At 39.2% G+C, this 21,646-nt stretch overlaps 1 protein-coding gene across 1 annotated transcript in view; it reads right to left on the minus strand.

Annotated features, from left to right (window-relative positions):
- Positions 1-21,646, minus strand: part of LOC128057593 (ATP-binding cassette sub-family C member 4-like) — a 182,887-nt gene that overhangs the window by 20,556 nt on the left and 140,685 nt on the right. Inside the window, 3 exon segments of the mRNA XM_052650042.1 lie at positions 345-450; positions 884-1,056; positions 7,862-7,951. Coding sequence (XP_052506002.1) covers positions 345-450; positions 884-1,056; positions 7,862-7,951 — 369 coding nt within the window.

Below are 21,646 nucleotides of genomic sequence, written 5' to 3' on the forward strand. Positions count from 1 at the left end.
ATCTAAAAATAATGAAACAACTGTGGCATAGTAAAAACGACCATGTTCTACTACTCTGAAATATGGAGACTTATCTTGGATCTGGAATATTTCCATGTTTGGCCATCTTTAAGAAAACTGACAGTGTAAATAAACTTTTAATATGAAAATATGAAATTATTGGATATATTATTTAATAGCACATTCTGAAGGTATAATTAAGTACACAGGTTATTGTTGGGAAAGGAGAAAAATTAAGAGAAAGTTAACTTATTAGAGGTTCCTATAAAGTTTTACAAGGAAGGATATATTGTAAAATTGAACAAAAATGGAAATAACTGAAATTCTACAGGTAAGGCTCTTACCATTATCTTGTCACTGTCAATAATGGTGCTCAATCTGTGTGTGATGGTTACCACAGTGCACTGGGCAAATTTCTCATGGATTGCTTTTTTTATTAATTCATCAGTTCTGGAATCAAAGAGGTTCAGTTTAGTTAGTAAAAACAGGAAAAGCAGACTTAAGACTTAAAGTATCATATATAATAATGATGGTTTTTTAATCCATGCTTTATGACTTAATCTTGTTTCTGAAAAACTAAGTATAAAAAGTCTACTTACAAATTTACCATTTTGCATAAAGCAATGGGAAATATTCTTCCCTTGAAAGCTTGAAATTATCAGAAGCTACATTTAGGAATTTTGCTCTCTTAGGAAGTCTCATAACAATATTAATACCATATAACATGCTTTAGTTTCTTTCTTTGTTTTCTAGAATTAATCTTATCAAGAGATTTCTTTGGGACAAAGAGAACACTTGAAAACATTTTTAAGCATCATCAAGCATTTTCCATTTACCACATTTAAAATTCAGATTCCAGGTTTCATGGACCTCAGCCCCTTACCTTGGATCCACATTCGATGTGGCTTTGTCAATAATCAATATCTGATTTGTCTTGAGAATAACCCTGGCAAGACACACCAACTGTCTCTGTCCAACACTCATATTTGATCCTGTTTCTGCTAAGACAGTATCCATTTTACCAGGAAGACTTTCGATTGTTTCTTTAAGTTGTACCTGTGGATACAGAAAGAAGAACATTTTCCTACACAAATTTCTGCTGAAGGAGATAAGCCTCATATGTTAGAGTTTTGACATTCTCAGGACTTCTTGTGTGTGTTACATGTACAGCTACCTGATGGGGAGAGCTCCTTCCAAGGAGCATTCACTTAGAAAGATGGTGGAGTCAACTCAGGGCATAAAGATATGAGTCCCCTATCCCTACCCTAGGACATCCACCAGAAACCCCACCAGGGATTGGTTAAGGAAGTCTCTCAAGAAATGAAGCTAATTCTCCCAATCTGATCTAAACAGAAAAGTTAAAAGGATCTTTACAGTTTTCCCAAAGTATATTTTGCCTAGATCTTAGTACACTAAGGGAAATTTTTTTTTAACAAAATAATTTTAGGAAGTATGGTTGTCTAAAGATATAATCTTATCAGTACTTTACCATTTTGGAAGATCTAAAGGTTTAAAAAAATACAAATTGAAACAACGGCAAACTGTACCTCATATATTATTAAACTTGGAGCCTACTTTGGCTTTGGTTCCTTCCAAAATTTAACCCCATATCCGTTTTTCCAGTCAACTGGATTTTCTTCAATGTCATAAATGTTTTACAGTGAGAAAACTCAGGAAAAAACAAGACAGAACATAACATCTTATTTCCCCCAGACCATGGGTATGGGTGGTGTTTATATTAATCTACTCTGAAAAAATTGCAATCATTCTGTATAATAGGCTCCAGTTTCAGAGAAACAGACATAGAGAACAGACCTATGGACATGGGGGGAGGGGAAGAAGGAGAAGGAGAGATGTATGAAGAGAGTAACATGGAAATTTTCAATACCATATGTAAAATAGATAACCAATGGGAATTTGCTGTATGACTCAGGGAACTCAAACAGGGGCTCTGTAACAGGCTAAAGGATGGGTTGGGGAGGGAGATGGGAGAGAGGTTCGGGAGGGAGGGGACATGAGTGTACCTATGGCTGATTCCTGTTGATGTATGACAGAAAACCACAAAATTCTGTAAAGCAATTATCCTTCAAAAAAATTTTTTAATTATAATCATAAGATTAAATAAAATAAACTTTTAACTCCCAGAGATAATCTGAAAGTCACTGGTTGTTAGGAGTCATTTCAATGAATATTTGTTTTGGAGAAATATTATGGAATAAGAACCAAACCCATACTATGTTTGAAGTTAAAGAACAAAAAGTACATATACTTCAGATTAAGAGACCAACAGATTGATGAGTGATGGCTAATTAGCAGGGAAACAGAATTACAGTGTCAAATAACAAAACACTAGGGGTGAAAGGGCAACATTTTTATGGTATCCTAAATGCTGGAGTATTTCTACAAATATGATCCTGAATTATACTCCTGATGGAGTTCAAGCTCAGAAAGAGGGAATTCTGATTTAGGATTAAGTATGGTACTGATATTTACAGAATCTAAAGGGTAAGATTTGGATTGTGATGCAAGTGCTTGTAGTGAAAATTATAAAATGTAAGATGTCAGCTTAGTCACCTCCTTTCCTCCATTACAAGGAAGAGGACTTAGTGTTCTATCTGTGAAACAAATTCATACATCTGCACCCAGTGATGGGACTAATCAAAGGTGTGACAGCGGCTTTTATCACTTTTCCTTCTGAGCTGACATTAGTAATCTTTGTACATCAAGTTGGTCTTTCATAAGACTGATGTCTTAACTTTAAAGAAATAATCTCACACTTGCTCTCAATTTGGATGATATCTCATCACTAAGCTGTTTTTTTGTTTGTTTGTTTGTTTTGTTTTTTTACTTTCCTTCAGGTTTCCCACTTTGGCCTACAAGGACTGAGGCTTTTGTGAGGTGAAAATGTCTTCCAGTAAACACTGCTTTCTGAGACTGTAAGAAAGAGACTAACATGAAGATGAAATAATAAAGGTATGTACTTGCTAACATCTTCAGAGTATAAAATGAATCAGCATGTGTAGAGTTTGTAGTGGTTGATACAAAGAAATCAACAGATATTGCCCATTATTAATAATGCTGTCAGCTTGCCTCTCTTCATGTTCTGCTTTATTTTCCTCTTCACATGCATCAGCACTGAGAATTTATTAAACGTACATTGACTGGTTTTCCATCTTTTCCACAAGAGTTTAAGCTAAATGGTAGAGACTTTATCAATTTTGATGACTGTGATGATCCTAGAATCTGCAACTATGCCTGTCTAAGGGTCTCTCAATAAATATTTGTTGGATGTATGAATGAAGCTATAAGTGCATCTTCCCTTGTGACATCTGTTCCTATAAATTAGGAAACAAATCCATACAGATAATTTATATATAATACTATTTTCTTACTAAATGGAAGTGTAAAAAAATATATTCTTCTAACAATTAACTGGCTTCAAGATACCACAACATCATAATGTAAACTGTGGAAGGCATTTTAAAAGGTATAATTTAAGGAAAACAGAGAGAATAATACTACTGAAAATATATATCTCAGTATAAAATGCTTGAGATTCGTTTTGAGCTTGGGAAAGTAATAAGCTACAGCAAAACTGAAAGTAATAATCTGAATTTATAAGACAACCATTTCTATTATCATGATTTCAGAGTAACCTACTATATATACTGTATCTACTAGCCAGGTGCCAATGCCCTTCACAGGAGATTGTGAGATGTCAGATGGTCTCCATAATTTGTAGAACCTTCCCAGTTTTCAAAAAGAAAGGCTGGTGTGAGTTGGAAGAGACACTGAAATGCAATCAACAGATGGAGAAGAGCTTTTACTAGAGTAGGACCAGCAGTAAAGGAAGTAAAGGGGGAGCCCATTCACCTAAATACAAGGTCCGGAAAATGGATGTGTGAGCTGTCTCTACAGCCAGGATTGAATCATGTGATTCCTGATGCACAGGCTGCTGACACCCAGATTTCTGAATCTTGGTTTCCTGTGTGATGAGATATACTTGTGTCCTAACAGAGATACTATCAACGTCAAACATAACTGGGTTATTTCTTCACAGTTTTCATAAGGCATGCCATCTTTAGTTGTCTACTCCAGGATCAAAGCTGTTTTCTTTTTTTAACAGAAGCAACATACCACTGATTATTTTCAAGAGTTCTTGGTTTTTTGTTTTGTTTTATTTTTAACTAGAGGATAATTGTTTTATAATGTTGCAGTGGTCTCTGTGATACATCAACGTGAATCAGTCACTATTTTAATTATATATGTATGTATATTAAATATATATATACATATATATATACATACACACACATATATATATACATATATATATATGTATATATATATATTCCCTTCTTTTCCAGAGTTTTATTTACCATGATTCCTTAACTTTTGAGAGATAAAGTGCTTCATCTTCAGGCACTACTCATGTTGTATTGGTAGAGCTGCCCTTGCTTTTCAGGTGTCCCAATTGGCATTAATTTCTGATGAACTTTCCTCAATTTACAGTAAGCTATTTATCATTACATGAAAAAATTTATTTTCAGAATACCTTGAAAAAAATAACTAAGATGAGATGGGCAGCATTCATACAACAGTCTCCCTTCTGAATATCCAAATCAGTCAAAGGAGAAGGAGTAGACAGAACTAAAGGTGTAAAAATAAATTTAAAAGCTTCTTTTACTTTTAACTGAAGTTCTTAAAGAAGAAAATGTAGTGGTGCCTTCCTACTCTCAGGAAGACTCTGAGTTAGGGTTCACATTTTCCATTTGTTTGGTGTCACTTATATACCTATAACCGGGGGGTGTTAATCTGTTGAGGTCCTTTAATGGACCAGGGCCTGGTGGTCTGGAGGTGACAATAAGAAAGTGAAAGAAAGAAAGAGGTTGATACTCCCTGGTTTACGCAGAAAACCAATAAAGTCTCTCACAAAGGCACCAGACACCCTCTCCAGGGCGGGTGAAGGCACAGGGTGCCTTCTCGAGAGAGTCTTAGAAGCCTGGGCATGAGAGTGAGCAACACAGGTCTCTGAGCTCCAAGGAATCAGCTGAAGAGAGAGAGAGAGGAAGAAAGAAAGACACGGGGACCCAAGCTCTGATGGAGCAAAGGTGCTTTAATGATTTTTCTGTGAGTATATATAGGTTGTAGTACAAGAAGTTCTTTTGTCAATGCTAAAGATCAGAAAACCAGTACAGTAACCGTTACCAAGGGAACAAGAGATGATGATGATCACAAGCTCAGGAGACAATCCATAATTCAAGAAAGGGGATCGAGTCTAAGCAGTTTTGTTGTAAAGATAATGTTTACTAAAAGAGATTCAAGCCTGTCTCACACAATGACCCCAGTTCCTGGGAGCAGCATGCAGTTCCACTTAAAAGAAAACAAAGGACTTGTGAGAAATAGCATATAGGAATCCTCCTGTTAAACACCCCCTGACATTAATCCATCTAAAATTTGATCTCTTTGCTTGAGTTATACTTCTTAGACTGAAAATCATCTCATTACTCTGTTACTATAGGAAGTATTTCTTTATGACATTTGCATGTTTATCAATGAAAGATTCAGTAGATATTCTAAAAGTTAGAATATCAAGTAAAAGTCATAAAGGGACAATTCCTAGAGAAATACAATGATGGGATGATTCCTCCCTAAGAGATACCCCTAAAGTAACAGGACCACTTCTGGAAGTGGCATATGGAAACCACACACTTCACTTTATGAAATAAACTCATGTTTATTTCTATTTACAGAAATTTCCAAATGTACTTTATTTAAAAGTAGATCTTAGTATTATTTACCACTTCCAGCACTTCATCATTATTAGAATGCAGAGGCTACTACATTTTATTTTGATTTTGGCTCCTACAGATGAATTAAATATAAGTTAGAGCCAAGTTCTAAGATAGCTTTTCAAAGGATTTATCTCCCAATTAATGTTTCTTCACTGTCCATGGAACAATGTGTTCTAAAATTCTATAATAATTATACTACTGGAGGATCTGTGAAGAGAGATCTCAGGCTTGGAAACAGGTTGGAAAATAAGCTACCAATACTTCTAGTGTTTTGAAAGGTGTGCACTAATTTCATCATTAAATCTTTCCTCTGAGTCCAGTAGAAGTGGATCCTCCCATCTTTCTTTACACTTGACAGTTAACTGCTCTACCTCTTCTCTTCTAGAATTTCACTGCAGAAAGACTCACTGACTTAAATGAAATCAGAGCACTGCTTCTCAAGTAGACGGTGAAGCAATCGACCTGATTTAAGAGCATAAAATCCTCACAGTTGCTAGAAAGCAGGGTGGGTGTGTAAAGACTCACTGCTGACATCCTTCAGAAACCAGAAATATTGGCAGGGGATTGTCAGGCCTCCAAGTCGGCTTGGTCACAGTCAAACTCATCTGTGTATTACAGATTTGAGAGCTACCCCTGAAAGGGTGACACTAAATGACAAAACGTACCAATTCAAAACAACAACACTGTGCCATTGGGATTTGTGTGAATAAAACAAAAAACATTTTTGTTTTGAGAGAAATAAGCCATGCTTCTCTGAACTGAAGAGATCAATCAAACAGTAAGTATTTATTAAGTGCTTACTTTTTAAGAGCAGAAGACTGAGCTAAGTCCTATGAGGGTTTAAAATCTGTCTATAGTTTAGGGGTAGAGATACATTTTCTGCCATAAGTATCTTAGAATCAATTTACAAAACTGGGGCAAATGCACAAAATAATTTATATTAAAATATGCCAACCAACAACACCTTAACACTCAAAATCCATCTCATGAAATGGCGAGGAGATTCAAAGAAGTAATCCAAAGGGAAACACTACACAAGTAGAACATCTTCTAGAAATGAACTTAAAACTATAAAAACGTCACAAAAGCGCCAGGGTTCTGTTATTTGCATTTACTCTGCAGGATTAAAATAGCAGTCAATATATAATTATTATCACATTCCAACTGTATAATTTACCCTTATAAACACTTATAAAACATCACACTATTTTAGTAGTATGATCTCATTTATCTTTCAGTTAATAATGGAAAGCTATTATTGTCTTTACTTAGATGTTCCCTAATACCAGAGGAATAAAATGAATATTACAGGGTAATTAGTGAAGTAAATTCACTAGGTCACCAATAGAATTTGAACCCATAATTTAAAAATCTAGTTTAGTGCTCTGCTATAGTCAAAGCTATGGTCTTCCCAGTGGTCATGTATTGTTGTGAGAGCTGGACTGTAAGGAAAGTAGAGCACCAAAGAATTGATGCCTTCAAACTGTGGTACTAGAGAAGACTCCTTGGACAGCAAGGAGATAAAACCAGTCAATTAAGGGAAATCAACCCTGAATACTTATTGGAAGGACTGATGCTGACGATGAAGCTCCAGTATTTTGGCCACCTGATGCAAACAGCCAACTCACTGGAAAAGTCCCTGATGCTGGGAAAGATTGAGAGCAGAAGAGGGCATCAGAGGATGAGATGGCTGGATGGTATCACTGATGCAATGGACATGAACTTGGACAAACTCTGGAAGATAGTGAAGGACAGGGAGGCCTAGCATGCTGCAGTCCATGAAGTCCCAAAGAGTCAAACATGGCTGTGGAACTGAACACAACACAACACAAAGACAAGGTAATGTGTCTAGTTGCTTTGTATTCTAGGGGAAAAGCTACAGTGGAAATATGAGGCATTATATTCTTGCTTTTCATCAAAATCAATACACAGGTCATCGATGTTCTACTAGGAGGTAAACAAAGTCAGTTACATGGATAAGTGACCCCTTTAATTGCCTGCAGTGCTATAAATGTACACACACACATATACTGATACTAAAAAACTAATAACATTTAATAAATTACCTCTTCTAAGGCATTCCACAGTTCCTTATCTGTATGTTCATTAAAAGGATCCAGATTTTTCCTCATTGTTCCAGTGAATAAAACAGGTTCCTAAATAACCCAAAATAGTAAATGTTATAAGCCAGCTTTATTCATTTTATTCCAGTACTTACAGAATTAAAATGAACAAAATCAAAATTCACTGTAATCTTTAATAATAAGGTTGTAAATGCCTGTTTACAAAAACAGTATCTCTAAAATAATTTCCAGTTGTATAAACTGTGCCGCAAAATATCCTTTGGACCATTGAACACTAACAAAATAAAGTGCTGAGGTGTGTCACCTTAAGAAAAACCTGAAGAACAGAAAGGAAGATTTGATTTTTTCAATGCCTCATTGGTAATACCTACTTAATAAAAAAAAAAAAATGAGGATATAATTTTTTGAGAAATTTTATACCAACAGCACTAGATAAATTGTCAATTCTGGTGTGATACTAGGAAATACCAAGAGCATGATTAGTTGAGGTTTGAAAGAGTTAATAGTCAGGCGGGTATGGAGGTCAGGGTCTCCAAACATGGGGAGAAGGTGAAAAGGCACATTCCTTGGCATAGCAGGAGGTTTCTCAAATCCTGTGTTGCTATGGGACTATCTGAAACTAACTTTTTTAAACCTCTGGCTAATATTTGCTCAGCAAAACAGTATACCTTGCTCAAGGAAATATCCTGTCTAAAGCTATGTCAATGAAACAATGTATCTTTCTTAGAAACCTGCTTTTCTTTAAAAACTAATGTCAACTGCTTTATGGATACAATTTATCTCACCCAGAGATACTTCAGTGGGAGACTTCTTCCCTCCTGCAAATGCTATCTCAGAATGTATGTTATGGGAGAGGAGCCTGGGGCAATTCTCTCAGCCAGCCTTGTGTTTCTTTGATCTATGATTACCATCTCACTAACAATGTACTTTGGAAGGAATGAAGCTAAAGCTGAAACTCCAGTACTTTGGCCACCTCATGCCAAGAGTTGACTCATTGGAAAAGACTCTGATGCTGGGAGGGATTGGGGGCAGGTGGAGAAGGGTACGACAGAGGATGAGATGGCTGGATGGCATCACCAACTCAATGGACATGAGTTTGAGTGAACTCCGGGAGTTAGTGATGGACAGGGAGGCCTGGCGTGCTGTGATTCATGGGGTCGTAAAGAGTCGGACACGACTAAGCAACTGAACTGAACTGAACTGAACTGAACTGAACAATATATAATGCCTTGCTAAAGACTAGAAAGGGGGCAATCTCCTAGGCCCGCCCTTCCAGCATCTCTTTGCTGGAAGCTTTCTCTATCCCTGTTATGTTAAATAAAACTTTGCTTCACAAAAGCTCTGAGTGGTCAAAAGTGGTGGTCTTTTGTCCTGGACTGAAATTCTCTCCTCTGGAGACCAAGAATACTGGCACCGTTCACAGCTCACAGCCATAACCTTTCAGGTTTGTGCCTCAAAGCAGCAACTATTAAATAGTTTCACATTGGCACTGAAAAATAAAGATCAGGCTATTTTCTCTACTGGTAAAACAGTCTTCCCAGGATCTGGAATCTTTCCACATCTGTGAATGAAACATCTCCACACAAAGAGAATGTCCATTACTGGGGCCTAAGGCTTCCCTTTGGAGAAGGCAATCGCACCCCACTCCAGTACTCCTGCCTGGAAAATCCCATGCACGGAGGAGCCTGGTGGGCTGCCATCTATGGGATTGCACAAAGTCAGATACGACTGATTGCCTTCACTTTCACTTTTCACTTTCATGCATTGGAGAAGGAAATGGCAACCCACTCCAATGTTCTTGCCTAGAGAATCCCAGGGAGCCTGGTGGGTTGCCGTCTATGGGGGGGGTGGGTGTCTATGGGGTCGCACAGAGCAACTTAGCAGCAGCAGCAACAAGGCTTCTCTTAGGGCTGAAAAATTGATGCTTTTGAACTGCGGTGTTGGAGAAGACTTTTGAGAGCCCTTTGGACTGCAAGGAGATCAAACCAGTTCATCCTAAGGGAAATCGGTCCTGAATGTTCATTGGAAGGACTGATGCTGAAGCTGAAACCAATACTTTGGCCACCTGATGCGAAGAACTCCTTGGAAAAGATCCTGATGCTGGGAAAGATTGAAGGCAAGAGGAGAAGGAGATGACAGAGGATGAGATGGTTGGATGGCATCACCAGCTCAATGGACATAAGTTTGAGCAAGCTTCGGGAGTTGGTGATGGACAGGGAAACCTGGTGTGCTGCAGCTCCATGGGGTCTCAAAGAGGCAGACACAACTGAGCAACTGAAGTGAACTGAACTGAAGGCTCCTCTGTCCATGTAGAGATCACCTTTGAGTCTGAATCAGCTGGTGCCCACTTCTCTCACCTATGTGTCAGATGACATGCCTCACAGAACCTCATTACTAACTGCAAGATCAGGATGACCTGAAACCTACTGTGACCTGTGTCATAATAAAATTATTTTAATTTAAATAGTTCTTCCTATTTATCTACTTTAGGAGCAGCCACAAGTAAATTATTCTGGAAATAAAATATCTTTCTGGGTTTCAGCAGATAATCTTATACATAAGCTCATGTAAGCCATTTAAGTTTTCTTCTGGAAGGTTCTAATAAGCCAGGCCACAGAATATGAGCAACAGAGAAGAGTGCAGTTGGCTCCTTTCAGTGAACGGCACAGAACAAGGGGGTGTGGGAACAAGAGGAAATCTGACTCTTCCAAAAGTGCCTGGAATTACTCACAATCATCAGCCTCAAATTGCACTGTTCCTTCTCACTTCATAAAAGCCTGAGAAGAAATATGAAGAAGACAGACATTTCTTTCCCCCAGCCATGAATAAGAATGACACTCAGCCTCCTCTACCTTTCTGTCTTTGTTTCAAGTCTGGTGAGAGAGAAATGGATGCAGAAAACATATGGTGTGCCAGCAAAAAAAGATGCATCCCTAAGCAAAATCTAAGATTAAAAAGGCATTTAACTTTAACCTTCATTTGCAGAAGGTTGATTAAGTGGCTGATATAACCCAAAAAGCAATGAAAATCAGTGGCCATGTAACATGTCAAAATTGGTGACTTGAACTGAAAAATCCTGGGACCAAATTTAAGGTTTCTTTAAAACTTGAATTTAGGGTCAAATTATAAATAACCATCTATGCACCTAGATAGCATATTCAAAAGCAGAGACATTACTTTGCCGACTAAGGTCAAGGCTATGGTTTTTCCAGTCATCATGTATGGATGTGAGAGTTGGACTGTGAAGAAGGCTGAGTGCCGAAGACTTGATGCTTTTGAACTGTGGTGTTGGAGAAGACTCTTGAGAGTCCCTTGGACTGCAAGGAGATCCAACCAGTCCATTCTGAAGGAGATCAGCCCTGGGTGTTCTTTGGAAGGAAATGATGCTAAAGCTGAAACTCCAGTACTTTTGCCCCCTCATGTGAAGAGTTGACTCATTGGAAAAGACTCTGATGCTGGGAGGGATTGGAGGCAGGAGGAGAAGGGGACGACCGAGGATGAGATGGCTGGATGGCATCACTGACTTGACGGATGTGAGTCTGAGTGAACTCCGGGAGTTGGTGATGAACAGGGAGGCCTGGCATGCTGCGATTCATGGGGTCACAAAGAGTCGGACACGACTGAGTGACTGAACTGAACTGAACTGAAACATGCTAAGAGTTCCTGATCAGAGGAATACCATTCTGCCTCAGATTAAAAAAAAAAAAAAAAAAAAAGTTGTTACTCTTTCTAATTTTCAACTCTAAGATTCTAACAAGCCAGATGATTTCTCTTCTTTTAGCTACTTCCATGAGGTTTACACAAATGACATGCCCAAGCAAGGAGTGACTGGTGCCCAATATTCATCCCTCTCCTCTGACTCTCCTCTACTTTCCCCCAGGAACCTAAACTATGGACAGGATTCTGCTCTGGGTTCAAGATGAGAGACTCTTTGAGAACTAGTGTTTGAGGAGATAAAGGGACTGAAAGAGGTCACCTAAAGAAACCAGCTTTGAGCCCAATCAGGAGAAGAGAGACCAAGCCTTTTTGCTTATAACTACAAGAATGTTACTTTGCCCATCATAGCTTATGTGACCTGAACATTTTTTCCTTCAGGCTCCTTTCAAAGCGCAAATTCATATCCCATAAGAGGTCTAGGGTTTGATAAAGTGCCATCTGGTTTTCAAAATACACTCTAGAGAGGTGTACTTTGAACTGTGGTGTTGGAGAAGACTCTTGAGAGTCCTTTTGACTGCAAGAAGATCAAACCAGTCCATCCTAAGGGAAATCAGTCCTGAATGTTCATTGGAAGGACTGATGCTGAAGCTGAAACTAATACTTTGGCCACCTGATGTGAAGAACTCCTTGGAAAAAATGTAAAGACACCTCTACACCTTTACTCTCTAAGGAAGCCCTAGAAAAGTGTTACCTAAGCTAATATATGAAAAATATTAAATTGCTTTGTTTTAAAAGGTTGGTTGCCCAGTGGTAAAGAATCCACCTGCCAGTGCAGGAGAGCATTTGATCCCTGGGTTGGGAAGATCCCCTGGAGAAGGAAAGGGCAGTATTCTTGCTTGGGAAATCTCATGGACAGAGGAGTCTGGCCTGCTACAGCCCGTGGGGTCACAAAGAGCTGGACATGACAGTGGCTGAACAAGAACAACACATTAACACATTTGTTGGTTCAAGAGAACAGGCATAAAGACCCCACTCAAAGTTCAATCAGGGCGACTTCCCTGGTGGTCCAGTGGTTAAGACTTCACCTTCCAATGCAGGGGTTGCAGGTGTGATCCCTGGTGAGGGAGCTAAGATTCCATCTGCCTTGTGGCCAAAAACAGGAACATAAAGCAGAAACAATATAGCAGCAAATTTAATAAAGATTTTTAAAAAGTTCAATTAGGGTCTAGTTTGTAATCAGGTCTATTTTGTAATCAGAGTCTCTCTCTATTGTCACCTCCCTCACCTGTTTAGGAAACTCCCTGAAGCAGACAAAAGCTCATCAAAGACTGCTGCTGCTGCTGCTAACTTGCTTCAGTTGTGTCCGACTCTGTGCGACCCCAGAGATGGCAGCCCACCAGGCTCCCCTGCCCCTGGAATTCTCCAGGCAAGAACACTGGACTGGGTTGCCATTTCCTTCCTCAATAAATGAGAGTGATAAGTGAAAGTGAAGTCGCTCAGTCGTCTCTGACTAGGAGACTAAAATTGGATTCTTTGCAGAAGAGGGAGTCCCTCACTTCTGAGCCCCTGACCAACATCTGCAGCTGCTTCATGCTGAGCTTTAAACAGAGCCCCTAGACACTCTGTAGGCCTTAAACACAGTCTAAAAGGATATATTTGGCAATTATGCAGGCATACTTAGCATTATTAGATGGAAGAACATAATTTAGTAAAGAATATTTCTCTTTGTTGTGACATGCCAAATGTATATCTCAAAAATCAACAAAACTTTCATGAAAATGTGTTGAATGAAAAGAATGATTTATAAAAATAGCAAATGATTGAAGCTCTATTTTGCTTGAAATCAGCAGGCCGTTTATGAACAATATTTATTTGAATATGTGAATGTGCTTTATGCGTGGTGTTCACTTTGGTTTCTACTCATTCTTCTTTCATTACTTACCAGATAAAAGCTAATAAAACTGCTCACAGTAGACACATATTACAAGGGCAGATATGGCTCAAATTAATGTTCTTTTTTGTTGTTGTTGCCAGCACCACGCAGCATGTGGGATCCTAGTTTCCTAATCAGGGATTGAACCAGGGCCACAGCAGTGAGAGCACAGAGTTCTAACTGCTGGAGCACCTGGGAATTCCCAATGGCCATTTCTCAGAAGATATTCAAAGTACCTACCTCTAAGTAATCATATAAATAAACTAATTTTATAAATAACCATATAAATGTTTATATTGAAGGACACAGCAGTGTAGATTTATGGTAGTGTTAGGGGAAGCACGCTGACTGAAACCGCCTACCCTGACCGGGCACCATAGTGACCATTTGCATGAGGTCCTGGTAAGGAACGCAGAACTAATAAGCCACCACCAAATGGATGAGTTTGGGAAAAGTCAAAAGGAGACACCACATGTCCGACCACCTCCCAGAATCCTTCTCTCTGGCATCCATCTTGGCTGAACAAGGCGTGCACCGCCAGGAAGGACTCTGAGTCAGAATGATTGGCTAAAGACAACCCAGAAACTAATCCCCCACCACCATAAAACCCAAGACTGCGAGCCACATGGCAGAGCAGTTCTCCTGGGTTCCCTTACCTTACTGCTCTCCATCCAGGTGCCCTTTCCTAATAAAATCTCTTGCTTTGTCAGCACATGTGTCTCCTCGGACAATTCATTTCCGAGTGTTAGACAAGAGCCCAGTTTCGGGCCCTGGAAGGGGTCAGCCTTCCTGCAATAGTAGGATATACAACCATCATGTAAATATGCACTACATTTATTGGCCCATGTATATTTTTTCTGAAAGTACAAATAAACCTCAATGAATAAGAGTTGCCTGGCACAACAGTCAGGAAAACATACTTATTCAAAGTAACAATTTAAATGAACCATTAGTTTCCAAACTATTTTTTCATCATGGTTTAAAGATTACTTTTTTTTTAATGTAATTCATTGCGTCATATTCAGTATTGATTTTTTCCTTTGTTACAAACATAACACAAGGTCATTTTAGGTGTGTGACCCCAAAATACCCACTCTGAATCAGAGCATTTAGGACAATAAATTGATAAACCTTCAACACAACTGCAGAATGAAAGCTGCAGTCTTACTGGACCTTTGTATATGCTGCTGGAAGAAAGACTATAATCTATGTTGAAAAGAAACCCTACCCACTAACTGAAGCTTAAAATGACCCAGGACCAAGACAAAAACCATACAAGTGGTTACAAATGAGGCAGGTAAAGCACAATCTTTATCCTCATCATTTCAATTCCAAAGCAAGAACCAGCCCTCAGCTGAAGTATACAAAGAGTAGCTACTGCTGATGTTTCCCTGTCAGGAACTGCATTAGGCATTACTGACAAAACGGAGGCACGGCCCCAATTCCCTCTCCTTGTCCCACAGGCACGGACCTGGGATAAAGGAGTTAGGCCTTGTAATTCTGACTTGGTTTTTCCTCTCCTCAGCTGAGTTGAATGAAGAGGAATATTAAGGTGCTTATTATTCTTGAGAGGAGCATGAGAAGGCACAAAGCCTTCTGCAGCTGTGCTCAGAGAATAATTCATAAAGTTATTCATTGACATTTCTTTAAGGACTTCTACAAAAGAGTGTTCCAGTATGAGAACATAGGCCGCAGCTTGAGGCCATGAGAGGGATTGCTATCTGAAGCCTATTTGTGAGGAAAATGTTTATGGCAAAGGAGTTTGCTGAATTTAGGGAAATTATTAAAATAGTTAGAATAGAAATAAAAATTTAATTAAAACAGAAATAATTAAAATAGAAGTTAAAGATTCAAGGACTGTTATAATGTTAGCATATTTTACTATAGCTTATAGAGGTTAGGAATTTTAGAGATACTATAGCTAGAAGCCTTTTTAAGAGATAGTGAGCTCAGGACGTTAGGGGCAAACAGGATTTAGGAAGATAAGTAGTAAACTGAGGAATGTAGCATGAGTTACAAAGTAATCACAAGTTAACTATAGGACACATTAGAGGAAGTAGATAATAGACAGTAATGCTAATTTCAAGAGAATCACTGAAGCAGGAACTCTGTTTGAAGAGCAACAATGACTTATGGACATAATAAATCTGGGTGAGGGGGAACTGAAAATGTCAAACCTCTGACCTAATGCTTTTCTAAAAATATAAAAGAAAATCTTAAACTTGAAATAAATAGGCAGTCCAAGAAAACTGAGAGGCTGTCTCATCGCTGACACCGTTCATCTCTTCAGGTTGAATCCCTGGCTGCTGGAGCTGAACTCTGGCATTTCCCCAAGTCCTAAGGGCAATGTTCTCATTTCTAATCTGGGGACCTTTCTTAAGGAGTAGCTCATCTCCCTGTTTCAAGCAAAAGAGAATAATCTAGTGTCACTTTAAATCTTGGTTTCCCCCAACCACCTTTCATTTTTAATCCTGTAGCCTCTCAATGAACTGGTCGTCATCCTTATTCAGAAGAAAAGCACATTGTTAACTAACAAAGGATAAGGAATTTAAGCCTTGTAAAATCCTCAGGTGCTACAGAGAACAGTTCCAGGGATTTTTAACTAAGATTTCAGTGTAGGAAACAAAGGGCAAACTGCATTAGGCTAGAATCTAATTGTATTTCTTTACTAGTAACAGCACATCTACCTCTTCTCTCTTTGAGATTTGTTTTTACCAACAACAAAACACCGGAAGAAAACCAGGTTTCCAGGACCAAGACAAAAACCATACAAGTGATTACAAATGAGGCATATAAAGCACAATCTTTATCCTCATCATTTCAGTCCCAAAGCAAGAAACTGCCCTCCACTAAAGTATATCAAGAATAAATCAGAGAAGTCAGAACAGTTCTGGTTCACCTTCTTCAGCAACTGAAGAAAACTCAGGGAATGGAAATACCAAAGAGGAGAATGGGCTGTGTAAAAAATACTTAGCTTTCGCTTTGATTAAAAAAAAAAAAAAAAAAAAACTACCAAATATAAAAATAAATCTATTTAACCATGATAAAGATGCTGTTGATCTGTGCCAAACTTTAGACTACAATCATAAATATTGAATTCACATGCAATCTCTCTTCAATTGAAAACATCTTCTTTGTGCCAATAGAATAAAGGGTTCTACGTGTAGAGTATCGTCCAAAGAAGTTTAAATTCATTTTCCAGATCCTTTCAGATAAGCAACTATTCCCTGAATATAATCTCACCTTGGTGTTCTTTCTGGGGAATATACTTAACTACTTCACATTCTGAGCACAAAGGATGCACAGACTTCAGATACCTGTACCACTTAAGGAAATTATCCAGGAAGTACTTTCATATTTTGCTTTTTCCTGAAAATTTGAACACAAATTGAGGAGTACCTTCCTAAGATTATATAGTATTTGTCTTTGAAAGTTCCCCCTAAGACTCCAGGACTAAAGGTCCATGTCACCATTCCCCTGCCTCTGGTTCCTAGGCAAGTCTTTGTTGCTATCACATCTCCCCATTTCTGACCTGTTCGTGGTGGGGTCAATAGTGACGGGGGAAAGAGAGACCACCCTGGAAGCTGCTGCTGCTCACAGGATGACAGGGCAGAGGGAGTCAGAGAAGATGATGCAGACCTGGATCCCCTAAGTGGGGCAACTTAAAGAAACAGCACTAGGGTCCCCCTTGGCAGAGCCTGAGCTCAGCTTCCTAGGACTCCTAAATCAAGGTGTTGAGAAAACAAGCATCACTGCTTCCTATTTGTTTGGGGAAAGAGGATTCTAAGTTTTCAGCTCTGAGACAAGTAACTTCAAGTAACCACAGTATCAGATTTTCTCCTGCTGGATTCTGGAGTTGGGAATCTCTCTAAATTAAAGTCCAGGCTTTCCCCCATGGTAAGTTAAGTTTCTAGTGCCCTAGTTTTAAAATCAGTAAGATGAGGATAACCATAGAATTCTTGTGAGCAAAAAGTGGCAGATGGTAAGAGGGTAAAACATGTTAAAGTGAAAATCACTCAGTTGTATCCAACTCTTTGTGATCCCATGGACTATACAGTCCATGGAATTCTCCAGGCCAGAATACTGGAGTGAGTAGCCTTTCCCTTCTCCAGGGATCTTCCCAACCCAGGGATAGAACCCAGGTCTCCCACACTGCAGGCGGATTATTTACCAACTGAGAACCAGGGAACATGTTACAACATGTTCAGTTCGGTTCAGTCACTCAGTCATGTCTGACTTTGAAACCCCATGAATCACAGCACGCCAGGCCTCCCTGTCCATCATCAACTCCAGGAGTTCACTCAGACTTATGTCCATCGAGTCCGTGATGCCATCCAGCCATCTCATCCTCGGTCATCCCCTTCTCCTCCTGCCCCAAATCCCTCCCAGCATCAGAGTCTTTTCCAATGAGTCAACTCTTCGCATGAGGTGGCCAAAGTACTGGAGTATCAGCTTTAGCATCATTCCTTCCAAAGATATCCCAGGGCTGATCTCCTTCAGAATGGACTGGTTGGATCTCCTTGCAGTCCAAGGGACTCTCAAGAGTCTTCTCCAACACCACAGTTCAAAAGCATCAATTCTTCGCGCTCAGCCTTCTTCACAGTCCAACTCTCACATCCATACATGACCACAGGAAAAACCATAGCCTTGACTAAATGGACCTTAGTCAGCAAAGTAATGTCTCTACTTTTGAATATGCTATCTAGGTTGGTCATAACTTTTCTTCCAAGGAGTAAGCATCTTTTAATTTCATGGCTGTAATCACCATCTGCAGTGATTTTGGAGGAAAAAAAAAATAAAGTCTGACACTGTTTCCACTGTTTCCCCATCTATTTCCCATGAAGTGATGGGACCGGATGCCATGATCTTCGTTTTCTGAATGTTGAGCTTTAGGCCAACTTTTTCACTCTCCACTTTCACTTTCATCAAGAGGCTCTTTAGTTCCTCTTCACTTTCTGCCATAAGGGTGGTGTCATCTGCATATCTGAGGTTATTGATATTTCTCCCAGCAATCTTGATTTCAGCTTGTGTTTCTTCCAGTCCAGCGTTTCTCATGATGTACTCTGCATATAAGTTAAATAAGCAGGGTGACAATATACAGTCTTGACATACTCCTTTTCCTATTTGGAACCAGTCTGTTGTTCCATGTCCAGTTCTAACTGCTGCTTCCTGACCTGCATACAGATTTCTCAAGAGGCAGGTCAGGTGGTCTGGTATTCCCATCTCTGTCAGAATTTTCCAAAGTTTATTGTGATCCACACAGTCAAAGGCTTTAGCATAGTCAATAAAGCAGACACAGATGTTAGTTCAGTTCAATTAAGTCACTCAGTCATGTCCAATTCTTTGTGACCCCATGGACTGCAGCATGCCAGGCTTCCCTGTCCATCACCAACTCCTGGAGCTAAGGATTCCACAAATGTTAGGGATTATTATTAATACCTGTGTAACTTGTCAGGGCCTGCAACAAACACTAGAGCAACAGAAATGAGACACAGAGGCCCTGTCCTCAAGGAGAGGAAGAAAATAGTCAAGAATGTGGGGAGGGCAAAAAAATGCCAGAAATCTTCATGGGGGGCTGGAAAGTATCAGTGGGTACAGAGTGGCAGGCTAGAAAGAACGTTATGGGACAGGAGCCAGATATCAAAAGATAAAAAGGAAGTGATATTCTCTCCTGTTGTTTCTTATTGGAAAGACAGATTTTTCTGCCTTGCCTTTCCTTAAAACTCCTATTTTGCTAATCTGTTTTCCCTTCACTCTTTAAATTTATATAAACAATGTGCTTTACACTATAAAAAAAAATGTAAAGAAAATCACCCAAAACCACACAATATAAACAGAAATTAAACAGTAAAATCAGTCCAGAATGTGTTACTCTTTTTACTTAACTAGAAGTTATTGGAAAGGTCAATGTCCTGATCCTTAAGAATAGTAATAGCTACTACTAACTGAGGATTCCTAAGAACTAGAAATGGGCCACAACTCTTTTCTTATCCAGTTATATCTTCATAACAAATCTGCACAGCAGTAATTCCTAGAACTGGTTTAAGGACCAGGACTATGAACCTTAGAAGCTAAAAGACTTCATCAAGGCCCCATAGTCATATGAGGCAGAGTAGAAATAAAAATGTGGGTATGTTGATACTTGGTCTCCACTCTTAAATATTTGATCACTGGCTGCCTCCTGAATGACCACCTTGGACCTTTCACACATTACAGGATCTCTTCAGATTCTCTCTCTTGAGTCAACCAATACTGTGCATTGGAGTGAGTATAAAGTGCATATAAAGTGAAACACAGATAAATAAATGAAGGTTCTGTGTTTACAGTGGTTGGCAATTGTTAACATGGACACAAAGCTTAATAATGTTCTGTAAGCAAACTCTCTGAAGTGTGTACATAAAGCAAGCACAAAGGTAGAATGGAAACTGATGGAGCAAATCCAAAACCTGGTGATGTCAAGGGATGTTTAGTCTTTGCTCAGATGTACCGCCAAAACATTACATGCAGAACCAAGATTCATCCAGTGTTATATCTTTATATAGAGAGTACTTTTACGTACACAAGCACACAACCTTTTCTTATCAAGAAGCATTAACAGGGCACATTTATAGATACTTTCATCCATGGACATAAAAGCAATTTGCAGACATGCTAATTATTTCTAAAACTAATTTCATCTGGCCCATTTCAGAGATGGGTACAATCAAAACATAAATCTTGGGAATTTAACTTCATTTTCCTCTTGTTATTCCTCAGTCATGCAGTCACGTCTGACTCTGCCACCCCATGGACTGCAGCATGCCATCTCTCCCTGTCCTTCACCATCGCCCAGAGTTTGCTCCAACTCCATTGAGTTGGTGATGCCATCCAACCGTCTCATCCTCTGTTGTCTCCTTCTCCTCCTGTCTTCAATCTTTCCCAGCATCAGGGTCTTTTCCAGTGAGTCAGCTCTTCATATGAGGTGGCCAAATTATTGTAGCTACAGCTTCAGCATTAGTCCTTCCAATGAATATTCAGGACTGATCGCCTTTAGTATTGACTGGTTTGATCTCCTTGCTGTTCAAGGGACTCTCAACAGTCTTCTCTACCTCCACAGTTGGAAGGCATTAGTTATTTGGTGCTCAGCAATTTTTGCTGTCCAGCTCTCACATCCATACATGATTACTGGAGAAATTAGAGCTTTGACTACACAGACCTTTGTAGGCAAAGTAATGTCTCTGCTTTTTAATATGCTGTCTAGGTTAGTCATAGCTTTTCTTCCAAGAAGCAAACTTCTTTTAATTTCATGGCTGCAATCACCATCTGCAGTGATTTTGGAGCCCAAGAAACTAAATCTGTCACTGTTTCCATTGTTTCCCTACCTATTTGCCATGAAGTGATGGGACCAGATACAATGGCCTTTGTTTTTTGAATGTTGAGTTTTAAGCCAGCTTTTTCACTCTCCTCTTTCACTTTCACTCTTGCCTTCATCAAGAGGCTCTTTAGTTCCTATTTACTTTCTTCCATGAGGGTCGTGTCACCTGCATATTGGAGGTTATTGATATTTCTTCCAGCAATCTTCATGTCAGCTTGTGCTTTATCCAGTCTGGCATTTCACATGATGTACCCTGTATATAAGCTAAATAAGCAGGGTGACAATATACAGCCTTGACGTACTCCTTTTCCTATTTGGAACTAGTCTGTTGTTCCATATCCAGTTCTAACTGTTGCTTCCTGACCTGCATATAGGTTTCTCAGGTGGCAGGTAAGGTGGCCTGGCATTCCCATCTCCTTAAGAATTTTCCACAGTTTGTTTTGATCTAAACAGTCTTTAGTATCATCAGTGAAGCAGATGTTTCCCTGGAATTCTCTTGCTTTCTCTAAGATTCAATGGATGTTAGCAATTTGATTTCTGATTACTCAGCATTTTCTAAATCCAGCTTGGACATCTAGAAGGTTTTGGTTCACGTACTGTTGAAGGCTAGCTTGAAGGGTTTTGAGCATTATTTTGCTAGCATGTGAAACGAGTAAAATTGTGCATTAGTTTGAACATTTCTTGGCATTGCCCTTATTTGTGATTGGAATGAAAACTGACCTTTTCCAGCCCTGTGGCCACTGCTGAGTTTCCAAATTTGCTGGCATATTGAGTGCCATGCTTTTAGAGCATCATCTTTGAGGCTTTGATATAGCTCAGCTGG

This window comes from Budorcas taxicolor, chromosome 12, assembly GCF_023091745.1.
Source record: "Budorcas taxicolor isolate Tak-1 chromosome 12, Takin1.1, whole genome shotgun sequence".
Lineage (NCBI taxonomy): Eukaryota > Metazoa > Chordata > Mammalia > Artiodactyla > Bovidae > Budorcas > Budorcas taxicolor.